The sequence below is a fragment of the Peromyscus maniculatus genome, chromosome 23 (assembly GCF_049852395.1).
Source record: "Peromyscus maniculatus bairdii isolate BWxNUB_F1_BW_parent chromosome 23, HU_Pman_BW_mat_3.1, whole genome shotgun sequence".
NCBI lineage: Eukaryota > Metazoa > Chordata > Mammalia > Rodentia > Cricetidae > Peromyscus > Peromyscus maniculatus.
In genome coordinates, this window is record NC_134874.1 from 3326098 (window position 1) to 3344685 (window position 18588).

The 18588-nt window shown below is 55.4% G+C and overlaps 1 protein-coding gene across 5 annotated transcripts in view; it reads right to left on the reverse strand.

The window, feature by feature from the left end:
- The window catches only part of Kiaa1671 (KIAA1671 ortholog), a 148932-nt gene that overhangs the window by 85015 nt on the left and 45329 nt on the right, over positions 1-18588 (reverse strand). For all 5 annotated transcript variants that reach the window (XM_076560282.1, XM_076560285.1, XM_076560283.1 and 2 more), the window contains exon 6: positions 12284-12418. In XM_076560282.1, the coding sequence (XP_076416397.1) occupies positions 12284-12418 (135 nt within the window). The remainder of the gene's footprint in view (positions 1-12283; positions 12419-18588) is intronic.

An 18588-nucleotide genomic window follows, 5' to 3' on the forward strand; every position in this document is an offset into this window, starting at 1 on the left:
AACTGACCAGCTGGCGGATGTTCAAGACCATGCCCTGCTCTCGAATGAATGAATGAATGAATGAATGAATGAACGAACGAATGAACAATGGGCCCTGCTCATTGCTGACTGACTGACAGAAAAGGCCCCCAGCTCACAGAGTGCAGAGGAACAGGACCTCCGGGCTGACTGCAGACTGGAGGACAGCCCGGAGGCGGCAGACATCCCCCTGCCTCAGGGCTCTTGGCTGAAGGGGCAGAGTGGCCTGGAGGCTGCTGGGAGGAAAGAAAGGTTGAGAGAGGCAGGAGGTGAGGAGGTGAGGCTGTGACAGGATTGGGGGTGGGGGGTGCCGCGGGATGGGGAGCGACAGGGAGCCGTGGTGCAGAGCCACATGGACAGGAAAGAGATGAACCCCAAAGACAGATGGCCCCACAAGGCAGCCAGGGACACCGTGAACGGGGCCCAGCTGGAGAGCTCTCGGGAGAGCAGGCGGCCCGGGGGTGGATAATAAAAAAGAAACAACCAAGGTCAGACTTGGCAAGTCTGTGGCCAGGCAGAACCCACCGAGGGAGGATGGCGGACGCCTGGGATGCCCGGGACACCCAGCTCAGAGTTCTCAGGAGCAGCTGCCCAGCCCCCGCCTCGCCCCACCACCCCGGGGTGGCCAGGCTACACTGAGGTGGGAGGTTGAAGCGATGTGACCCACGGGACTCCTCCACCCGCCAGGGAACCCGCCAGCGTAGACGGGCTAGGCCACTCCTCCACGCATGCCCCTCACACACTCCCCACCCCAGAGCCCTATCTATCCGCCTCTCACCGCTACACCCTCTGTTGGGTGAGCTGAATGGTGACCCCCAAAACTATGCTTTCACCCGCAGTCTGAAACTGGGGCGATGTTTGAAGCCGGTCCGCCAAGCAGAGGGAATAGGGAGTCGACACAAGATCATTCTGGATCATGGGGGGGGGGGGCGCTGCCTTACACTAGCACGTACCCCTAATGGCATCCTCACAGGGGGACAGCCATAAGGGACCCACTTCCTGGACTATGAAAGGGCTGCCGGGAACGTTCAACGCTTCTGTCCCTCCCATCCCTTCTGTCATACGAGGACACCCCGTCACCAGGAGCCGCAGGTCCTCTCTGGACATAGGAGCCTCTAACTCCTTGACCTTGTGTTTCCAGCCGCCAGGAATAAATGATACCATCTATCAGCCCCAAGGTGCAGTCACCAGGGAGGCTGAACATGCACTGCCAAGACTTGAACCCAGAGGGGAAAGCCGCCAGGCAGACTTTGGAGGGAGTGGGGCTACGAGCGGGGGAAAGTCAGCAGCCTCTAGGAGCTGGCAGGCATCAGCGGGGGGCTCTCCCCAACACGTTTTGGAGGGAGGTCATCCTGGTGACCCCGAGACGTCCGACTCTGGCCTCTCAAGTTGTACAAAGAGACCTATGGAGCCACACATGTGTGCTGACCCTCCGGGCCTCAGCTAACCTCTTCCCTTCGCCTGGCCGGCTCCCGTCCTGCCTAAGGTCTAGCTACAGCCCAGCCACTTTGGCCTGCAGCCTGCAGCCCAGACTCAAGGCAAGCCCAGTCACAGTGTCCTGGGCTCCTGACAGGGACAGTCACGCATCCCTCCCAGCAGGCCAGCTCCCTCTGGCTCCTCCTTAGGCCCATTCCTGGCCACAGTAGGTCGGGAGCCGTCCTCAGACATGATTCTTAACTGCAAACCTAACCCGATGCCTTCAGAGCAGTGGTTCTCAACCTTCCTGACACTGCCCCCCTTTAATTCAGTTCCTCGTGTTGTGGTGACCCCCAAACCATAAAATTATCCCGGTGCCACTTCAGGACTGTAATTTTGCTACTGTTATGAATCTTTTTTTAAAAAATAATTTTATATATTTTTATTTTATGTGCATTGGCATTTTGCCTGCATGTACGTCTGTGTGAAGATTCTGGAGTTATAGACAGTTGTGAGCTGCCATGTGGGTGCTGGGAATTGAACCTGAGTCCTCTGGAGGAGCAGTCGGTGCTCTTAACCACTGAGCCATCTCTCCAGCCCCCCTGTTATGAATCTTAATGTAAGTATCTGATATGCAACCCCTGCACTGGGTGGTTTTGTGTGTCAACTTGACACAAGCTGGAGTCATCAGAGGAAGGAGCCTCAGCTGAGGAAATGCCTCAGTGAGATCCAGCTGTAAGGCATTTTCTCATTTAGTGATCAATGGGGGAGGGCCCAGCCCATGGTGGGTGGTCCCATCCCTAGGTTCTGGGTTCTATAAGAAAGCAGGCTTTGGGGCGGTGGTGGCGCACGCCTTTAATCCCAGCACTTGGGAGGCAGAGCCAGGCAGCTCTCTGTGAGTTTGAGGCCAGTCTGTGCTACCAAGTGAGTTCCAGGAAAAGTGCAAAGCTACACAGAGAAACCCTGTCTTGAAAAACCAAAAAAAAAAAAAAAAAAAAAGACCTACTATGGGGTTGGGGATTTAGCTCAGTGGTAGAGCACTTGCCTAGCAAGCACAAGGCCCTGGGTTCAGTCCCCAGCTCCAGAAAAAAAAAAAAAAAAAAAAGCAGGCTGAGCAGGCCATGAGGAACAAGCCAGTAAGCAGCACCCCTCCATGGCCTCTGCATCAGCTCCTGCCTCCAGGATCCTGCCTTGCTTGAGTTCCTGTCCTGACTTCTTTGGTGATGAACAGCAATGTGGAAGTGTAAGTCGAATAAACCCTTTCCTCCCCAACTTGCTTTGTGGTCATGGTGTTTTGTTGCAGCAATAGTGACCCTGACTACAACGACCCTCAAAGGGGTCGAGACCCACAGGTTGAGAACTGCCACTCTAAGCGATGGACACCAGGGTTCCCAAAGGCAAGCATGGGTCACCTCTGTACCCCCTTTTCTCTGGGTGCTGCTTTAGGTCAGGCCAAGGCCTGCATCTGTGACCTACATATTTAAGTATGAGCAGACATGCAAACCACATGGCAGGCTTGCAGCTTCCTTAAAACGTGGCCAGCCGGCCGGCCCCACAAGTCACGTTCCTGTGCAGGGACAGGGCAGGTGCTGCCTGGGGACTGACTCGGCAGCTGACTTCCCACTCCCTGCAGCCTGCATCTGGATGTGAACTCCCTACATCTGGATGTGAACCCGGGCATCACCCACTCATCACTCCCCCTGGGGTCCTACTGGACGCTGTCCCCTACTAGGTGCAGGGCTCTGCGTTAGAAACAGGCCTGGGATGTAAGCCACTTCAAGTCAAGGGTGTGGCATCTCCAAACCGTGTCTCGAGTCAGCAACACTATTTCCAAAGCCACAAGGCTCTCACTGTGGGCTGGCCAGAACCCCCTCTGACCAGCACACATTCCTTTCAGAAATAAAAACAGATCCCCCCTCCCCCCTTTTCGGTAGAAAGGCATCACTGTGCAAATAAACGTGGCCAATATCAGCGCGGGGAGGCCGCGGAGCAGCATCTTGACCCCAGTGCAGCCCTGATCCCAGGCTCAAGCACCAGAGACTGCCCCAGGGTCGAGGGGAAACATGGCAGAACGGCACGCGTGCCATGGTTAGTGAGCTTCGTGGACAGAGAGTCAGCAGGTCACGGAAAAGCCTGGTCTCAGAGCTCAGAGGCTGAGAACAAAATAGATAGACAAAAAAATAAAAAAAGCTAGTAACTTGGGTCTGGGAGGATTATCTACTTACTAGGTAGACACTTGATGCAAAGCTTGAGGGCCTGGGCTCGACCCCAGGAACCCACATGGAGGAATGGAGGAAGGAGAGAATTGAGACCAGGAATGGTCCTCACAACACACACACACACACACACACACACACACACACACACACACACACACACACACAAAAATGAATGTAAAAACAAAAACCACAAAGTTGGTTAGAGCACCTCCGCTCTGCCCTCTGGTGGACATTTCTGGTTAACTTTAATCTGACGAAAAGGCTGAGGGAGGAACAGAACACTCAGTCAGAAACAGCCCCCAGCACCCGAGTAAGACCTGATCCTGCAGGGCACAGAGCCCTTCCAATGGGTCTGAGTCCCAGCTGGAGAGCATACATGCCCACAGTCTTGGCTCTGTCCAAATCACCTCACTCACCCCTTGCCTCAGTTTCCCCAAGCCTCAGGCCTGCTGGAAATTTGTGAGGTCTCAGCACCACCACAGTGCACGGGTTCAAGCCTTCTGTCACTAAAAATTCCTGCCCTGGCTGGGTCTGGCCTCCTGCTAACTCTTAATGCACAGTCCAGAGGGCCAGGGCTTGCAAAGCTAGATTTGGGAACCCTGAGGTAGCCAGGATGACTCAAGGGAGATGGGATCTGTCTTCAGAAGTCTACCCACCCACCACATTCAACACCCCACACACTTTGTTCCACCAAGGGCCTCCGCCGTGACAATTCACGCTGGCCATTCTCCTGACCCTAGTCTGGATGCCCTTCCTCTCTTGACCTTCCTTCCCGCCCCACCTGGTTCCTTAGGACTGCCTGTCAGGGCCCAGCAGAAGCCATAGTGCCGTCGGCTCCCTGACCACCAAGCCACGGAAGGACCCAACCGGTCTCCATCCGTGGGGTGGGCAAACCTGTGTGTGTCCCCTCTTTGGCTCTTGACCCAGGCTCTCCCTCATCTGTTCACTAAACAAACATGTGTGGGGCCTGGGCTGCAGAGGCCGGCCATTCCGGCTTGAGGGGGGTAGGAAGAGGCAACCAACTGATGGGGAGTCTGCAGCCACACGAACAGTGAGTGTCGGTAGATCGAAGGCTGTAGAGGGGGTAGAACCACGAACTGCCATTTGCTCTGAAAAATGTCTCCTGTGTGCTTGTGCACTTGAACATCTGGTGCCCCCAGGTGCTTATGAGCTTGAACATCTGGTCTCTCCAGATGCTTGTGCACTTGAACATCTGGTGCCTCCAGGTGCTTGTGAGCTTGAACACCTGGTCCCCAAATGATGGCGCTATTTTACGAGGTTGTGGAACCTTTGAGATGTGGGTTGAGCTGGCCAGCGGGCCTTGAAGTTCACAGCGGTCTCTAGCTCCATTCTAGTTCCATTTCCTGTCTACAGCTGTGAAGAGCGAGCCCTGGCCAGCGGCTCCCACTGCCATGTTTGGAGCCACTCTGACTACTAAGCCTTTTCTCCCAGAAGACACGAGCCAAAATAAACCTTCCAGACTACAGCTGCTGCTACCAGGTATTTTGCTCATTGTAACAACAACAAAAAGTCACTATTAATAATACAAATGGACTGATAAAAAAAAATGGTAGAGATGCTGATGAGGACTCTAATGTGGAAACCACCCATGGGTCCATCAGTCTACAGATGGCTGAATAGGATGTTTACATAACAGAATATTATTCAGCCATAAAAAAGGAACAAAGCACTTGTTCATGATATTACATGCATGAAACTCGAAAGCATTCCAAGTGGAGGAAGCCAGGCCCCAAATTCTCTGCTAGGCCTTCCCTGACCCATGCAGACATCACTAATGGATTACAGCATCATCTCCCATGGCCCAGTATGTATGGTCCCAAAGTCTTTAGGCATAGTCCATTAACTGGAATTGACTCTTTGGATAAAGCTGTTTTCTACCCAGGCTAAGCAGGAAGCAGGAGCTGGAATTGGAATCTTCCAGGACATTTTGATGTCTTTAATTCAAGCTCTTCACAAAATACCGACAGTGTTTGGAGCTATTGGAACATTAATAGAGGCATGAGAGACCACTATACCCCACCAAAATCCCAATCCTACTGAGTATTATCAAAGGATGGGACAGCTGGAAATCCACACACCGCAGGTGGAGAGGCACCTGGAAATCCACACACCGCAGGTGGGGAGGCACCTGGAAATCCACACACTGCATGCAGGTGGGGAGGCACCTGGAAATCCACACACTGCAGGTGGGGATGTGCCCAGGTACAGCCACTGAAACCACGTCGTGCACCTATGTGGCCTGACTCCCCAGCAATGCTACAGCTTGAGTGTACAATGACCACCACCCACCAAGAGGCAGGAAGTCGAATGCACCAAGATCAGGAACTACCCCAAACTGGAACAGACCCAAATGCAGGTTCCCAATGGAGCAGAACAACACATAACAGAAGGCAGGGGACAAGTCCTCACTGTGGCCACCACAGCACGTATGAAGACCTCACAAACAATGCACTACTTTTGGGGCAAGACGGAAATGGGGTTCACTACATGGAAGGCTCTTGGACTTGTCAGCAATGAGGGGGACCACAGCCACACTCTACACCTGCAGAGCAGTCGGCTGGGACTAGATGCTACATAAAAGTGTTTGGCCAATGGGAAGAAAGCAAGCGATGCAGCTCCAGGTTGACATGCTGGGCTAACTCACAATCAGTGAGGAATCCTGGGCCCCAAGGCTCAGGGATGAGGCGGAAGTGCTGGAGAGAGGGCTCAGTGAGTGGTTAAGGGTGTTTATTGTTCTTGCAAAGGACTAGAGTTTGGACCCCAGCACCCCAGTCCAGTTCAAAAGGTTTTGGGGCCCTCTTCTGGCCTCTTCGGGCACTGCACTCATGTGCAAATACCCTGCCCCCCCACACACACATAATTTTAAAAAACATAAACCTTTTTTAAAAGAATGGGACGCAGTAGGCCTGGCATCCTGGGTCATCTGGTGAAGAGCACACACTCTGGGGCCCTTCTGTCATCTCTCACGTGTAATCTGGCATGGAAGTTTCTAGGCGGGCTAGTGAGGAGGCTTTCCATAAGCGTGTGTCTCACCACAACCCCTCCCTAACTCCCACTTGCCATGAGCTCCACACGGTCTGATTGGGTGGACAGCCCACGCTGGTCATGTGACATCACCTGTGACCGGCACCCACAAGCCTGGACCTCCTCCCAGCAGAGGCCGGCATGCCTGCAACCCCGCCTCCAGGGAGGCGTGCCCCAGGTGTTCAAGGCCCCACCAGGGCAGCTTGCCAAGCAGAGCAGGTGCACCTAGACTCCTGAGGGCAGGTGGCCACTGGCTGGGCTCGGGGCCCCTGGGAGCCCATGAACCCCTGGGGGCATTGCTGGTGCCTCTGAAACCTGAGGAGCCCTGTCCCCCTTCCTGCTGCTGGGGTGAAGGGGAGGGGGAGTGGGGTGGGGGGTGGGGGAGCGCACCCAGGCTTCACTGCTTCCACATTCTGTGTCCTTATGCCAGCCACCTCCCTCCCTTGAGCCTCAGGATTAGAATCTCTAAGCTGGGGCCTCCCTGGCACCTTACAATAGAGGAAATCCCTCGGAAAAGGGCAAGGTCACACGCTGAGCAGGTGTCATGGGGCAAGGACCTCTAGCTTCCATATGTGCATTGCATTCGTGTGTGTGTGTGTGTGTGTGTGTGTGTGTGTGTGTGTGTGTGTCTCGCGTGCGCACACGCGCGTGAGCGCACGCCGTGAACTACTCTGTTTAGCTACCTTGTGGTGGCTTGTCTTGGCTGTCACCTTGACTACATCTGGAACTAACTGAAACCCAAGCCGCTGGGCACATCTGTGAGGGGTTTCTCTTAATTAAAATTTGAAGTGGGAAGACCCACTTTCGTTCGATCTGGTCTTTTGGGGTGGGAGATCCGCCTTTAATCTGGGCCACGCCTTCTGCTGGGCCTGTCTATATGAAGGGCATGGGAGAAGGACGCTTGCTCTCTTTGCCTGACTGCTCTCCTTTTTGCTGACAAGTCCATTCCTTCGCTGGCGCTAGAGTCCACTTCTTTGGGATTCCAGCATGTAAAAGACCAGCAGGGACATCCAGCCTCGTGGACTGAACAGCTATTGGATTCTGAGACTTTCCGCTAGGAGACGGCCACTGTTGGACAAGCTGGACCACAGCCTGTGAGCCATTCACATAAATCCCATACACATACGTACGTACGTACGTACGTATGAGATATCCATTCCTTAAATTCTGTTCCTCTAGGGAACCCTGACCAATACAGCCCCTCTCCTGCTATCAAGTGTCAGGCTCTCCACTTCGGCCCCAATGATATCACCTCACTCATCAGTCATCATCACCATCATAAACATCACACTAAGTCAATCTCAAGACCTTCGCCCCCTGCCTGACACCCTCCCGAGTCTTCTACAGGCTCCACCCGTAGTCACTTCCTCAAAGAAGCCCTTGCTGATCACCCAGCAAGAAACAGCACCCCCAACGTAGTCCTCTCCCCAACTCCACCCCCTCCCCCAGTTCCCTACACCGATTTATTTTCTTTGCAGCCCTCGGTAAGATCCAGAAGTCCCTTTTCTGAGCCTGGCTAGCGGTTAAACATTTGGTTCCCACACTGGGCATCAGCCCTACAAGTGGCACATCTGCCTGGTCCACAACTGTCCCTAAACATCTGGAGGATGAAGGCTCCCAAACAAGTTCCGATGGGTAGATGAGTGGATTCAAACATAAACGACACGCCATCACCCCGAGTGAGAAACTATTTGTTCCTAGTCTAGAAAGGAAAGCAACTTGAAGATAGACACTAACACATTCTCTTTCACATCCTTGGAGTTCCACATCAATTAATAAATCAGGCAAGGTATATGGGTGGGCAGTGATGGACTGATGGATGGATGGACCGATGGATGGATGGACGGATGGATGGATGGATGGGTGGACGGGTGGGTAAATGGATGGACAGATAAACTGGCAGGTGGGTGGATGCATGCATGGCTGGGTGGGTGATCGTTAGGAACACGGATGAACACCAAATGCCCCAGAACATAACCTCTGGCCCGGCTGGCAGCTACGTTCACCTCTAGCAGACAAATCTTGGCGTGGCTGGTTCAATCCAGAAATGAACTGTGAGCAGCTGCAGTTCACGTCCCTGGCCCTAGTCCTCCACACCCAGCAGCGAGAAGGACAGGAGGCAGCCGATGCTGGTGGCTGCTGACCTCACGAGCCAGGGCTGCTCAGCCCTGCTACCACCGGCGTCCACCCTCACGTCCCTGCGTCCAGTCCATCACCCAGGCTCACCCAGGCACAGCAGGTTACTGCAGGCTCCTGACTGCCAGTCCTCCCACTCCAGCCCGGCCACACCTCTCTGAGCCCTGCTCCCCCAGCAGACTGGACCTCAAAGGCTGACTCATCCCCAGACATCACCCAGCACCCCCCACCCCCCCACGACAGACCCCAAGCGGGAGTTTCTGGACTTTGAAATCACACAGGCTTGGCACACAGTGGAGCCATGAAGAGATGAACACATGGCTAAATAAACCAGGAAGTGTTGGCTTGCATTTGGTCATGAGGAAGCCACTCTTGGACTTTCCCAAGGTCCATGCCACTGTGAGAACCCCATAACTGCTGACCTGTGACCTCAGGGTCCCAGGAGGGGCTGCTGGGTAAACTGTGCCTGAGGTCAGGGTCCACACTGAGTCATCATGTTCTACAATCTCTAGGAGACCATAAGCCATGGGCAGAAGGGTGGCCACACCTATTGGAGGATGCACCACAGGACCAGGAGAAGACCTTTCCCCTCCCAGGCCTCAGTGGAACTCCTAAGACGGGGGACATTTTCCTTTCGCGGTAGGACAGCTCCCAGGGGCAGATGACAGCAGTCAGCAGCTGTTCTGCAGCTGGCTGGGTCAGCACCCAGCGTGGGTGGAGCAGGGTGACCTGCAGTGGGTGTGGCCATGCAGATTCACGGAGTCAATCAGCCCTGGGGGTCCCAGGCTGGCGTGGAGTGTGATGGACAGAACATCCCACAGCCAGCCTTGGCTGAGCCCCAGCTGAGTCCCAGGACTCGGGTGTCTCCTTGGGGAGCTGGCAGGGGCTGGGGAGGGATCAGGGTGAGGACTGACAGCCTGCCCAGCGCAGTCCCGGGGAAGGAAGGGCCCGAGTCCCAGGCAGCACTCGTGGGTCCTTGTTGTAGCTATCCTTAATGCTGTGTGGCCTAAGGCAGGTGTCTGAGCCCCTCTGATCCTTGCCTGTCTTTTCAGCAGGATGGGGTTTGTTTGCCCAAATGGCAGGGGAAGTGGGTAGCCCTCAAGTAAGGGTGGACAAAGCCTGGGACAGGCTCAGAACACAGACACCAGGGGGCTAGGGTGTAGCTCAGTGGGCACAGCGCTCGCCTTGGCATCTACCAGGCCCTACCACCCATACCCAGTACATGGTGGCACACGCCTGCAACCCAGAATTCGGGAGCCAGAGACAGGTGAGGCAGCGATTGAGGTCATCCTTGGCTACATAGAGAGTTTGAGGCCAGCCTGGGCTACATGAAATAAAAAACAAAGACCCTAAAAGAATGGAGATATGTGAACCCAGATGAGCAAGCAACAAACGAGGACAGACTGACAGACAACGTACATCAGACTTCCCTGACCATCTCAAGCGAACTCACAGGTGTCACTGAATCCCCAGGCCTCATGTGGAAGGCCATCCTGAGCAAGCTGGATCCTCTCTGTGGGCCTCAGTTTCCCTATTTTTACAGAAGTGAACAGACACAAAGGAGGGGAGACCCAGGAGAGGGAGGGAGGGGGGAAGGGGCCTCCTCAGCCCAAGCATTCATGAAGAGACGTCATCGTCTGCTCTGAGACTGGACCAGCTCCTGTCCCACAGAAGGAGAAACTGAGTCCCCAGAGGTCACAGGTCCATCCCACCAAAGGACAAACTGAGTCCCCAGAGGTCACAGTTCCCATCCCACAGAAGGAGAAACTGAGTCCCCAGAGGTCACAGCTCCATCCCACAGAAGGAGAAACTGAGCCCCCAGAGGCCACAACTCCATCCCACAGAAGGAGAAACTGAGTCTCCAGAGGTCACAGCTCCCATCCCACAGAAGGAGAAACTGAGTCCCCAGAGGTCACAGCTCCCATCCCACAGAAGGAGAAACTGAGTCCCCAGAGTCCACAGCGGCTGAAGCCGGTTTGGCACTGCTGCCCCCTTGTGGCTGCTTCCTAACACTGCAGGCATGAGACCCGAGAGAGCCCAGGGGCAGTCCTCCAGGGCTGATTTCCCACCCTTCCTTCCTCTGCAGGAGAGGAAGTCCCACAGGCCTCACGCCGGGCACAGGTGCCTCAGAGCCAGACAGAGGAGCCAAGGCAAGCCACCCAGGCCTCCTGGGACAAAGGCTCCCCAAAGACACAGAGGAAAGAGGAGGAGCCTGCAGCCAGGGAGGCCTCCTGCAGGCCAGGGACTATAGCCAGCTTCCAGGCCTTTTCTCCCTGTAACCTTTGCCTTCACGGGCACACACAGAGGTTCACACTGGATCAGATAAGGGAGGCGGCGCTGCCTGAGAGGGACTAGAGACAAGGGTACCCGAGGAAGGGAGCCTTCAGAGAAGGTCAAGTGTCACATGCCTGTAAGCTGCCACGGGCATCTGTGCACCAGGGAAACTCCTAGGGCCACTCTGCAGACGTCCCAGCAGGCCTGAGGCCGGCATCCCCCAGACCCTGATACTCCACCTCTACGATAACAGCAAATACCCCCATTTTACAGCTGAGGAAACCCGCGCTCTGAGAAGGGAAGTCTCTCCCTAGACCATAGGCGTGGGAGGGTATGTGAGGCAGAACTCACATCACCCCGTCATACAGCCACCCTGGGCCGCACCTACAAGGGACCTTCCAAGCAGAGAAAGAACTCAGTCCATTTACAGACAGCGCAGAAATCAACAAAATCACCACAAGAGCCTGAGTCCGGCCTCTCATGGGTACTCTGTGACTCCCAGGGTCAGAAGTTCCCCAAGAAACATGGTCCTTTCCTCAAGTCCTTCCTAAGCCAGCGTGAAGGCCGAGAGAGGAAGGGACGGTCACAGGGACACAGGCTGCCGTCGGGCAGCGTGGTGGCATGTCTGCTGGGTGCCCGGAACAGGGCAAAGCCCCTCCTGGGTCACCTCCCAGAGCCCACACCGGCCACGTGAAGCGGGGGTTCTCATCTCCCCGCTGTATGGACAGAGCACACATGTGTAAGGTGATCGTGGCCCCCCAAGTCTGGAACTGGCTTCCTATGGCCTCCTGAGGTCCCTCATGGGGTGCATTTTCTCTGCCTGGCTCCCTCAGGATTCAACTCCATTCTCAAACCAGCGCTGACACAGAGATCGCTGACGCGGCTTTCCCCCACGGCGGAAATCAAAGGTCGAAGACACCAAACTCAAAAATCTCAAGGCTGTTGACTCGAACCCAAGGCTTTCATCAGCCTCCACTGGCCAGCTGCTGAGTTACAGCCCCACCTAGCGCCAAAACCCCGAACGCAGCGAGGGTCTCCCCAGCACACAGGGTCTGGGAACCCAACTCTCAGCCGGTCACCCATTCGCCAGGCGCCCATCCACCTGAACCCTCCGCACGCATCCACAGAATCTTCCAACACAGACGACGCCTGCGAGCTCCCCGCCAGCCACTCACCACAAAGGGGCCGCTCCTCTTGTCCTTGCAAAAGCTGTGACTTCGCCTGGGGACAGGGGCCACAGGGGCCACCTTCCGGAGAGGCTGCTGGCTGTCCTGCAGACCTTCCCCCTGCTCCGGGTTCTGCAGAGGCACCTGAGATAGAGAGCACAAGAAGGGAGTCTTAGTGGGAGCCTCTCATCGACGGGACAGGTGTGCCATAGCCCTTTCCGGGGATGAACACCAAATCACCAGAACCCCCCCCCCACCATCATGGTCATAGGTAATATCCGGGCAGCAGGTCTTGGGCCCAAGTGGCCCCGCGTGAAGCTGTGTGACCTCCGGCAATTCCTTAACCTCTCTGACCTCAACCATATGGGAAGAAACAGTATCAACATCTTGGGGGGAGGGGGGGGGAGACAGAAATGAAGCGCTTGCTCAGAACCTGCGCAACATGGTCCAGCCACCAGGGGGCAGGTGTGCCTGGCTCGTGTGCCTGGCCCCCTGGGCCTCCGGCTTGCCAACCCCGTCATGGCCCAGGGTGATCCTGTGGTCCTAGTTTGAACATCCAAACGCGTGCCCTGTGAAACGGCAGAGAGAGGGAAAACCCCAGGGCACGGAGTCTGGATCCTGCCATGTTTTCTTCTCGGCTGCACACTGGGAACCCAGCCCAGCCCGGCGAACCCAGGAGTCCAGAAGATGCTACACGCCGCACACTCTACACAGATAAGCCAGGCGGCCCAGAGAGGGCAGGTACCCGGTTAACGACCCACGGCATCAGGAAGGGCAAGGCTGGCTCCTAGCCCCTTTCCTCCCATCCCTGGTCCTGACTCTTCAGCCACCCCTCTAGCTTGCTGTCTCTTCCTGGCTACCTTCTCGCATCCCCTGAACACCCTAGTCCTGCCCTGAGCCTTCTCCTCGGCGTCCTTTCTGCTGGGTTCCTTTCCATGCCTCAGTGGTATTAGGAAAATCCCACCCACATTTCAGTTCAGCCTGCCGGTGCTGGGACCCAGTCTGGACGGCCAATCTTGACTACGGTGTCCAGCACCAGATGAGAAGTGTAAACTGCACTGAACAGAGATGGGGAGCTGGCCAAGAATTTCCAGGCTGATACATTTGTATCTTCCAACAGAGCCTTGGTCCTGAAGCTGACCGGCTCCCGGGGCAGCAGTGGACATGAAGGCGACTTACTGAAGGAAGCCCTGAGGGAGATCACACATCCGACTCTTAATTTAACATAAAAATCAACTAAATTCCTGTACACCAAAAAAAAAAAAAAAAAAAAAAAAAAAAACCAAAAAAAACAAAAACAAAGACAAAAGAAAACAAAAACCAACAAAGCAAACTTCACACCCTGGTCCAAAACTAACCCAAAAGAGAACAGAGATCTTAAAGGAGAAGCTGAAGGTAGAAAACGTAGGTGGAAACAAAAACACCAATCTCCACAGCCTTGTATTAGCTCCTGGTTTCCAGGCTACCACACAGAAAACACAGTAACAAAAGAGAAAAGGACCCAGTCACACTGAAAAACATACTTTGAAAAACATACGTGCTTAAAGGGCGGCATGAAGAGAGGGAAGCATCCACTCCTGGGAAAGAAGAGAGATTCTGCAAATCCTCGGTCTTGTACTCACAACATATAAAGAGCAACAGCAACTCAACAACAAGGAAGCGACTCCATGGAAAATGGAGCAGGAGCCAAACAGTCATTACTCCACAGAATGATGTCAACAGCCGAGCGAGCCACAGAGCTGCAGGAGCAGAGAGCTGCGAACAACCAAGTCTGTGGCCACCAAGTCCTCAGCCACCAAGTCCTCGGCTTGCCCAGAGGATGAGCCCATGAAGGTGGCTTACATGGAGCAGGACTTCCTGCAGGTGATGGCATGGACTGTGTCTGCATGTGCTGCAGGCTGCTGCACTATGCCCTGGAACGGCAAAATTGTGATGCAGCTGCATCTTGAGGTGGAAAGAACCCTGATGAAACACCCTCGGCCGCCGCCGAGGTGCCCTGAGTCCCCAGGACAAGCCCACCTGTGCCGGGTGTCTCCACCGTAGCTCCCACGGTCTTCCCAGTTCCTGGCTGGCCTAGCGCTCTCAGGTCGCTCCCTTCCAGTCTGTTCCCCAACCTCCCGGTGCCCCCTTCCATCTGCCAGGACCTGCCAGGCTCTGGGTGACCTCGCTAGCTCTCTTGCTCACTGGCTTCAGGCTGCTTGTACCTGTTCAGCTACCAGAATGTTCTGTGGGCCCAACACAGCCACGCGAGCTTGAACATGGCCAGGGCGACAGAGGAATTAGATCTGATCTCATTTAAACCAAACAACACACAAACAGCACCTCCCACACCACCTGGGAGGTGAGGAGCCTCAAATATGGGTTCTTCTCTCCCTCTGCTGCCATCCCCCTGCCTCAGCCACCAGAATACTGGTGCAACAGGCATGCCTCACCACACCTGGCTAGAACATTCCTTTTTTTTACAACTGAATAATATTCCACCCTAGGGCTATGCCACATTTTATCTTCCCAAGGACCTTTCCCGAGACGGGGGTCACACCCAGCCCAGGCTGGAACTCTGGCACATGATGACCGGGCACATGTCATCATGCCTGGCCAGCACGTCTATCACATGTGCTCTATGAACAGAGCGCAGGACATGAACACCGTGCACAGAAGCCCAGGCTCTAAAAGGCATCACATGACTTTTTAATGTGCATGTATTATGACTGTGCGGGCGTGACACGAGAGGGTAGGAACATGTGTACCACAGGCCCGGGTGGAGGTCACGAGTCCCTTCTCTCCTTCTATCTTTACAAGGGTCTCAAGGATCAAACCCAGGTCACCAGGCTTGTAAGGAAGCACCTTTACCCTCTGAGTCACCTCACCAGCCCCTTTTTATTTTTATGTTTATTTTCAGGTTGGGCTGGTGCACGGGGAAGTCAGAGCGGAGCTTTGGACCGTCCGTCCTCACCTTCTATCGAGGGGAATTGAACTTGGGTCCTCCGGCTTGCCCACGCCCTGTGGCTGTGGGGCCAGCAGCGTTCTCCACCCCACACCCAAGGGACCTTCCGAAGTTACCTGAGGAATCAAACCCCACCCTAGAGATCTCAGCCTAACTGGTCTGGGATGGGGCCGGGCCTGGGTGCCCATTCTGGATTCTCTGCTTTGTAGCCAGCTGTCACCAGTGTCAAAACCCTCTCTCCCATGGGCAGGGACCTGAGGGGGTGAGGGGGGAATGGGGACAGGGTGGAGAGGACGGGACACACAGACTAAGCATCATCATCATCGCTATGGTTTCTGAAAGCAATCACGAACTGGGTGGGCCTGTAAAAGAAGCCAAGACATTCCTGGGAGTGGAGGGAAATGATGCTGCTGGGGAGGGGGGAGCTGGGGCGGGGGGAGCTGGGGAGGAGGGGAGCTGGGGAGGGGGGAGCTGGGGAGGGGGGAGCTGGGGAGGGGGGAGCTGGGGGGGAGGGAGCTGGGGGAGGAGCTGGGGGGGAGGGAGCTGGGGAGGGGGGAGCTGGGGTTCAGCAGGTATCTCCTGGGCCAAATCAAACCACTAAAGTAAATGAAATACTATCACCTGGCCCAGGACAGAATTTTCATAAATGTCTGTTAAGTAAAAAAGAAAGAGTTGGGCTTGATGGTGCAGGCCAGCAACCTCAGCTCCTGGAGGGGAGCGGGGAGAGGGGAGAGGGGAGGGGGGAGGAGAGGGGAGAGGGGAGGGGAGGGGAGGGGGAATAGGGGAGGGGAGGGGAGGGGAGGGGGGAGGGAGGGCCCTGAGGCAGGAGCATTGCATATCAAGACTTGCTGGCAAAGGAATGAGTAAAGGCCAGCCTAAGGAATAGACTCATCCTGTGTCAAAATAAAAAAGAATAACTCACTGGTCGATGCTCACCCAGCGCACAGAGGGCCGCAGGCCCTGGGTTCAATCCCCAGTACCACCAGGGAGGGAGAGGAAGAAACAGGGAGGGAGAGGAAGAAACAGGGAGGGAGAGGGAGGGAGGGGGACCACTGTCCTTCTACACCATCCTTTGGTGTCCATCAGGGCTGCACAGGAAGACCCTCCCACCGTGCGAGAGCAGACACGCTGTGACAGCGTCTAACAGCGTCTGAGTGGCCCACGGAGCACGGACACCGGAAGTCCTGTGCAGTGGCATGCTGACCCACTTCAGCCGTTGTGAGGAGTGACCGTGGCTCTGCTCTGAGCACCCTTTCTTAACCCTGTCCTTGGGCCCACAGTCAAACATCTTTACCAACACCCCCAAAGTGTGAGAGTCCCCCGGAACGCTGGATGGTTCAGACTAACTGTATGCGTATGCGCCACGTTCCCTGGTTCCCTGTAGATGAAGTTCACCTACAGCAGGGTGAAATGGGACCTGGCTCACTCTGCAGGGGGCCACCCTGCTCCCTGGAGGGCTCTAAATGGAAGCTCTGACTTCTGCCTAAGTGACAGTGACAACCCGTCCCCAGAGTGACAACAAAATGTCCCCAAAGGACTAGGGATGTAGGCTCCCTTGCCTAGCAGCCACGGCCAAAGGTGTCCTGGGGGCATGACTCACAGGCCGGGAGAGGCCACCCTGCTGCATACATGGCTAGAACCCAGGGCCTCACGAATGTGAAGAATGTGCCAGGCAAGCGCTGCCCACCCCCAGGCCTTTTTCTACTCTTCCTTTTGAAACAAGGTCTTGTTAAGTAGCCAAGGCTGACTTTGAACTCCTTCTGTAGCCCAGTTGGACCTGAACTTCTGATTCCCCTGCCTCAGCCTCCTGGGTAACTGGGGTTATAGGTCTATACCTCAAAGCCTGGAAGGCGAAAGTTCTGTGGGGGGACTCACTTCCTACACCCCACGTTCCCCCAATGGCTGAAATTTTGCCTAAGCTCCCAAGAGAATTATGCCCCCTTCGTGTATGTCTGTGTTACGTGTGTATGTGGGGTGGGGCGTGTGTGTGTGTGTGTGTGTGTGTGTGTGTGTGTGTGTGTTTGGTGTGTGTGTGTGTGTGTGTGTGTGTACACACCCATGGAATATTCCTTCCTCCTGAGACACACAGTGAAGTCCCGAGGCCACAAACATCCTTACCAGCTGCACTGAAGGAAACGCCCGCTCTCCCTCTGCCCCTGTAAGGCTTGTTAATTTTAACGTTTTGAGCACCTCTGTGGCTTTTTGTCTTCACTCATTTGCTTGATTCTGCTGTTTATGATCAAGAACCAGAGTGACAGGTAAGGGGCAGGCCTTGAAGGACAGACCCTGACCCCTGAAACAAAAAACAAAACAAAACAAAGGCCTTCCGGCAGGAGAAAATCAGGAAGGGAGAAGCAGGAAGCTGGCCTCTCCATCCCTCAGCCTTGAGAAAGCCGATCCCTGACAACCAGCTCTCCTGGGGCCTGGGCACTCAGGGCCGGCTTCCAGGGCCCCTCCACAGCCCTGGCTCTCCTGTTGCCAGTGGGACCTGAAGAGCTGAGCATGTGTCACATTCCACAGCTGGTACCCTCAGGCTGCTCCCACAGTAACAGAGGATGAGTGAGCCGGGTGAGCCCCTCACAGGAGCATGCGGCCGCAGCCTTCAGCTCCCCACAGCAGGGCTTCAAGGCAGGGAGCTGCCATTCATCAGTCCTGAGTGGTGTGGGCACAGGGGGCCCCAGAGGCAAGTATGGGAAGTTCCACACGTGGCACTCAGTAAGCCTGAGCTCTCGGGAGAGACACAGGTTTGAAGCCATATCCACCTCGCTCCTCACCGTAACTCAGGAAGATCCTCACGTCCTGGTCCCCCCCACCGACATGCCTTACACCCCCCTTTGCACAGCACCCCTGCCAGGCTAGACCCCTGGTTCCTCCCCCACAGGTGTGGGGATGAGAAACTGTCTGCTGCGATCCTCAACGGTGCTCTACTTTGAAAATAACGTGACCTGAAACTCCAGGATAATGTGGAAGGAAATGCTAGGAGGGAGCCAGTCACAGGAAATGAGCCTCTCTTCTTCAGAGAGTGCCAGCCTGGGACGTTCTGTTATGGGCTAGGCTGCTGCCTCCTGCTGAATCACGAAACGATGCTGTGTGGGGCTCACTCCAGCCTCCAGACCTCTGTCCCTGCTGTGACCATCTCAGCACACCCCCTTTCCCTGCTCACCCATCAGTGTCTCCTCAGGGACTGGCTGAATTCAATGCCTGCCTCCTCCAGGATGCCTTCCTGGCTCACTCCTCCAGCACCTCATTGAGCATCATGTAACTTCCTGGCCCTGGGTTCCAGATCCCCATGACCCAGCTAAGGGCTGTGCTGGGCTCCAGACATCCTCCCAGCTTTGACCACAGTGGCCATCATCTCACAGGCATCCAG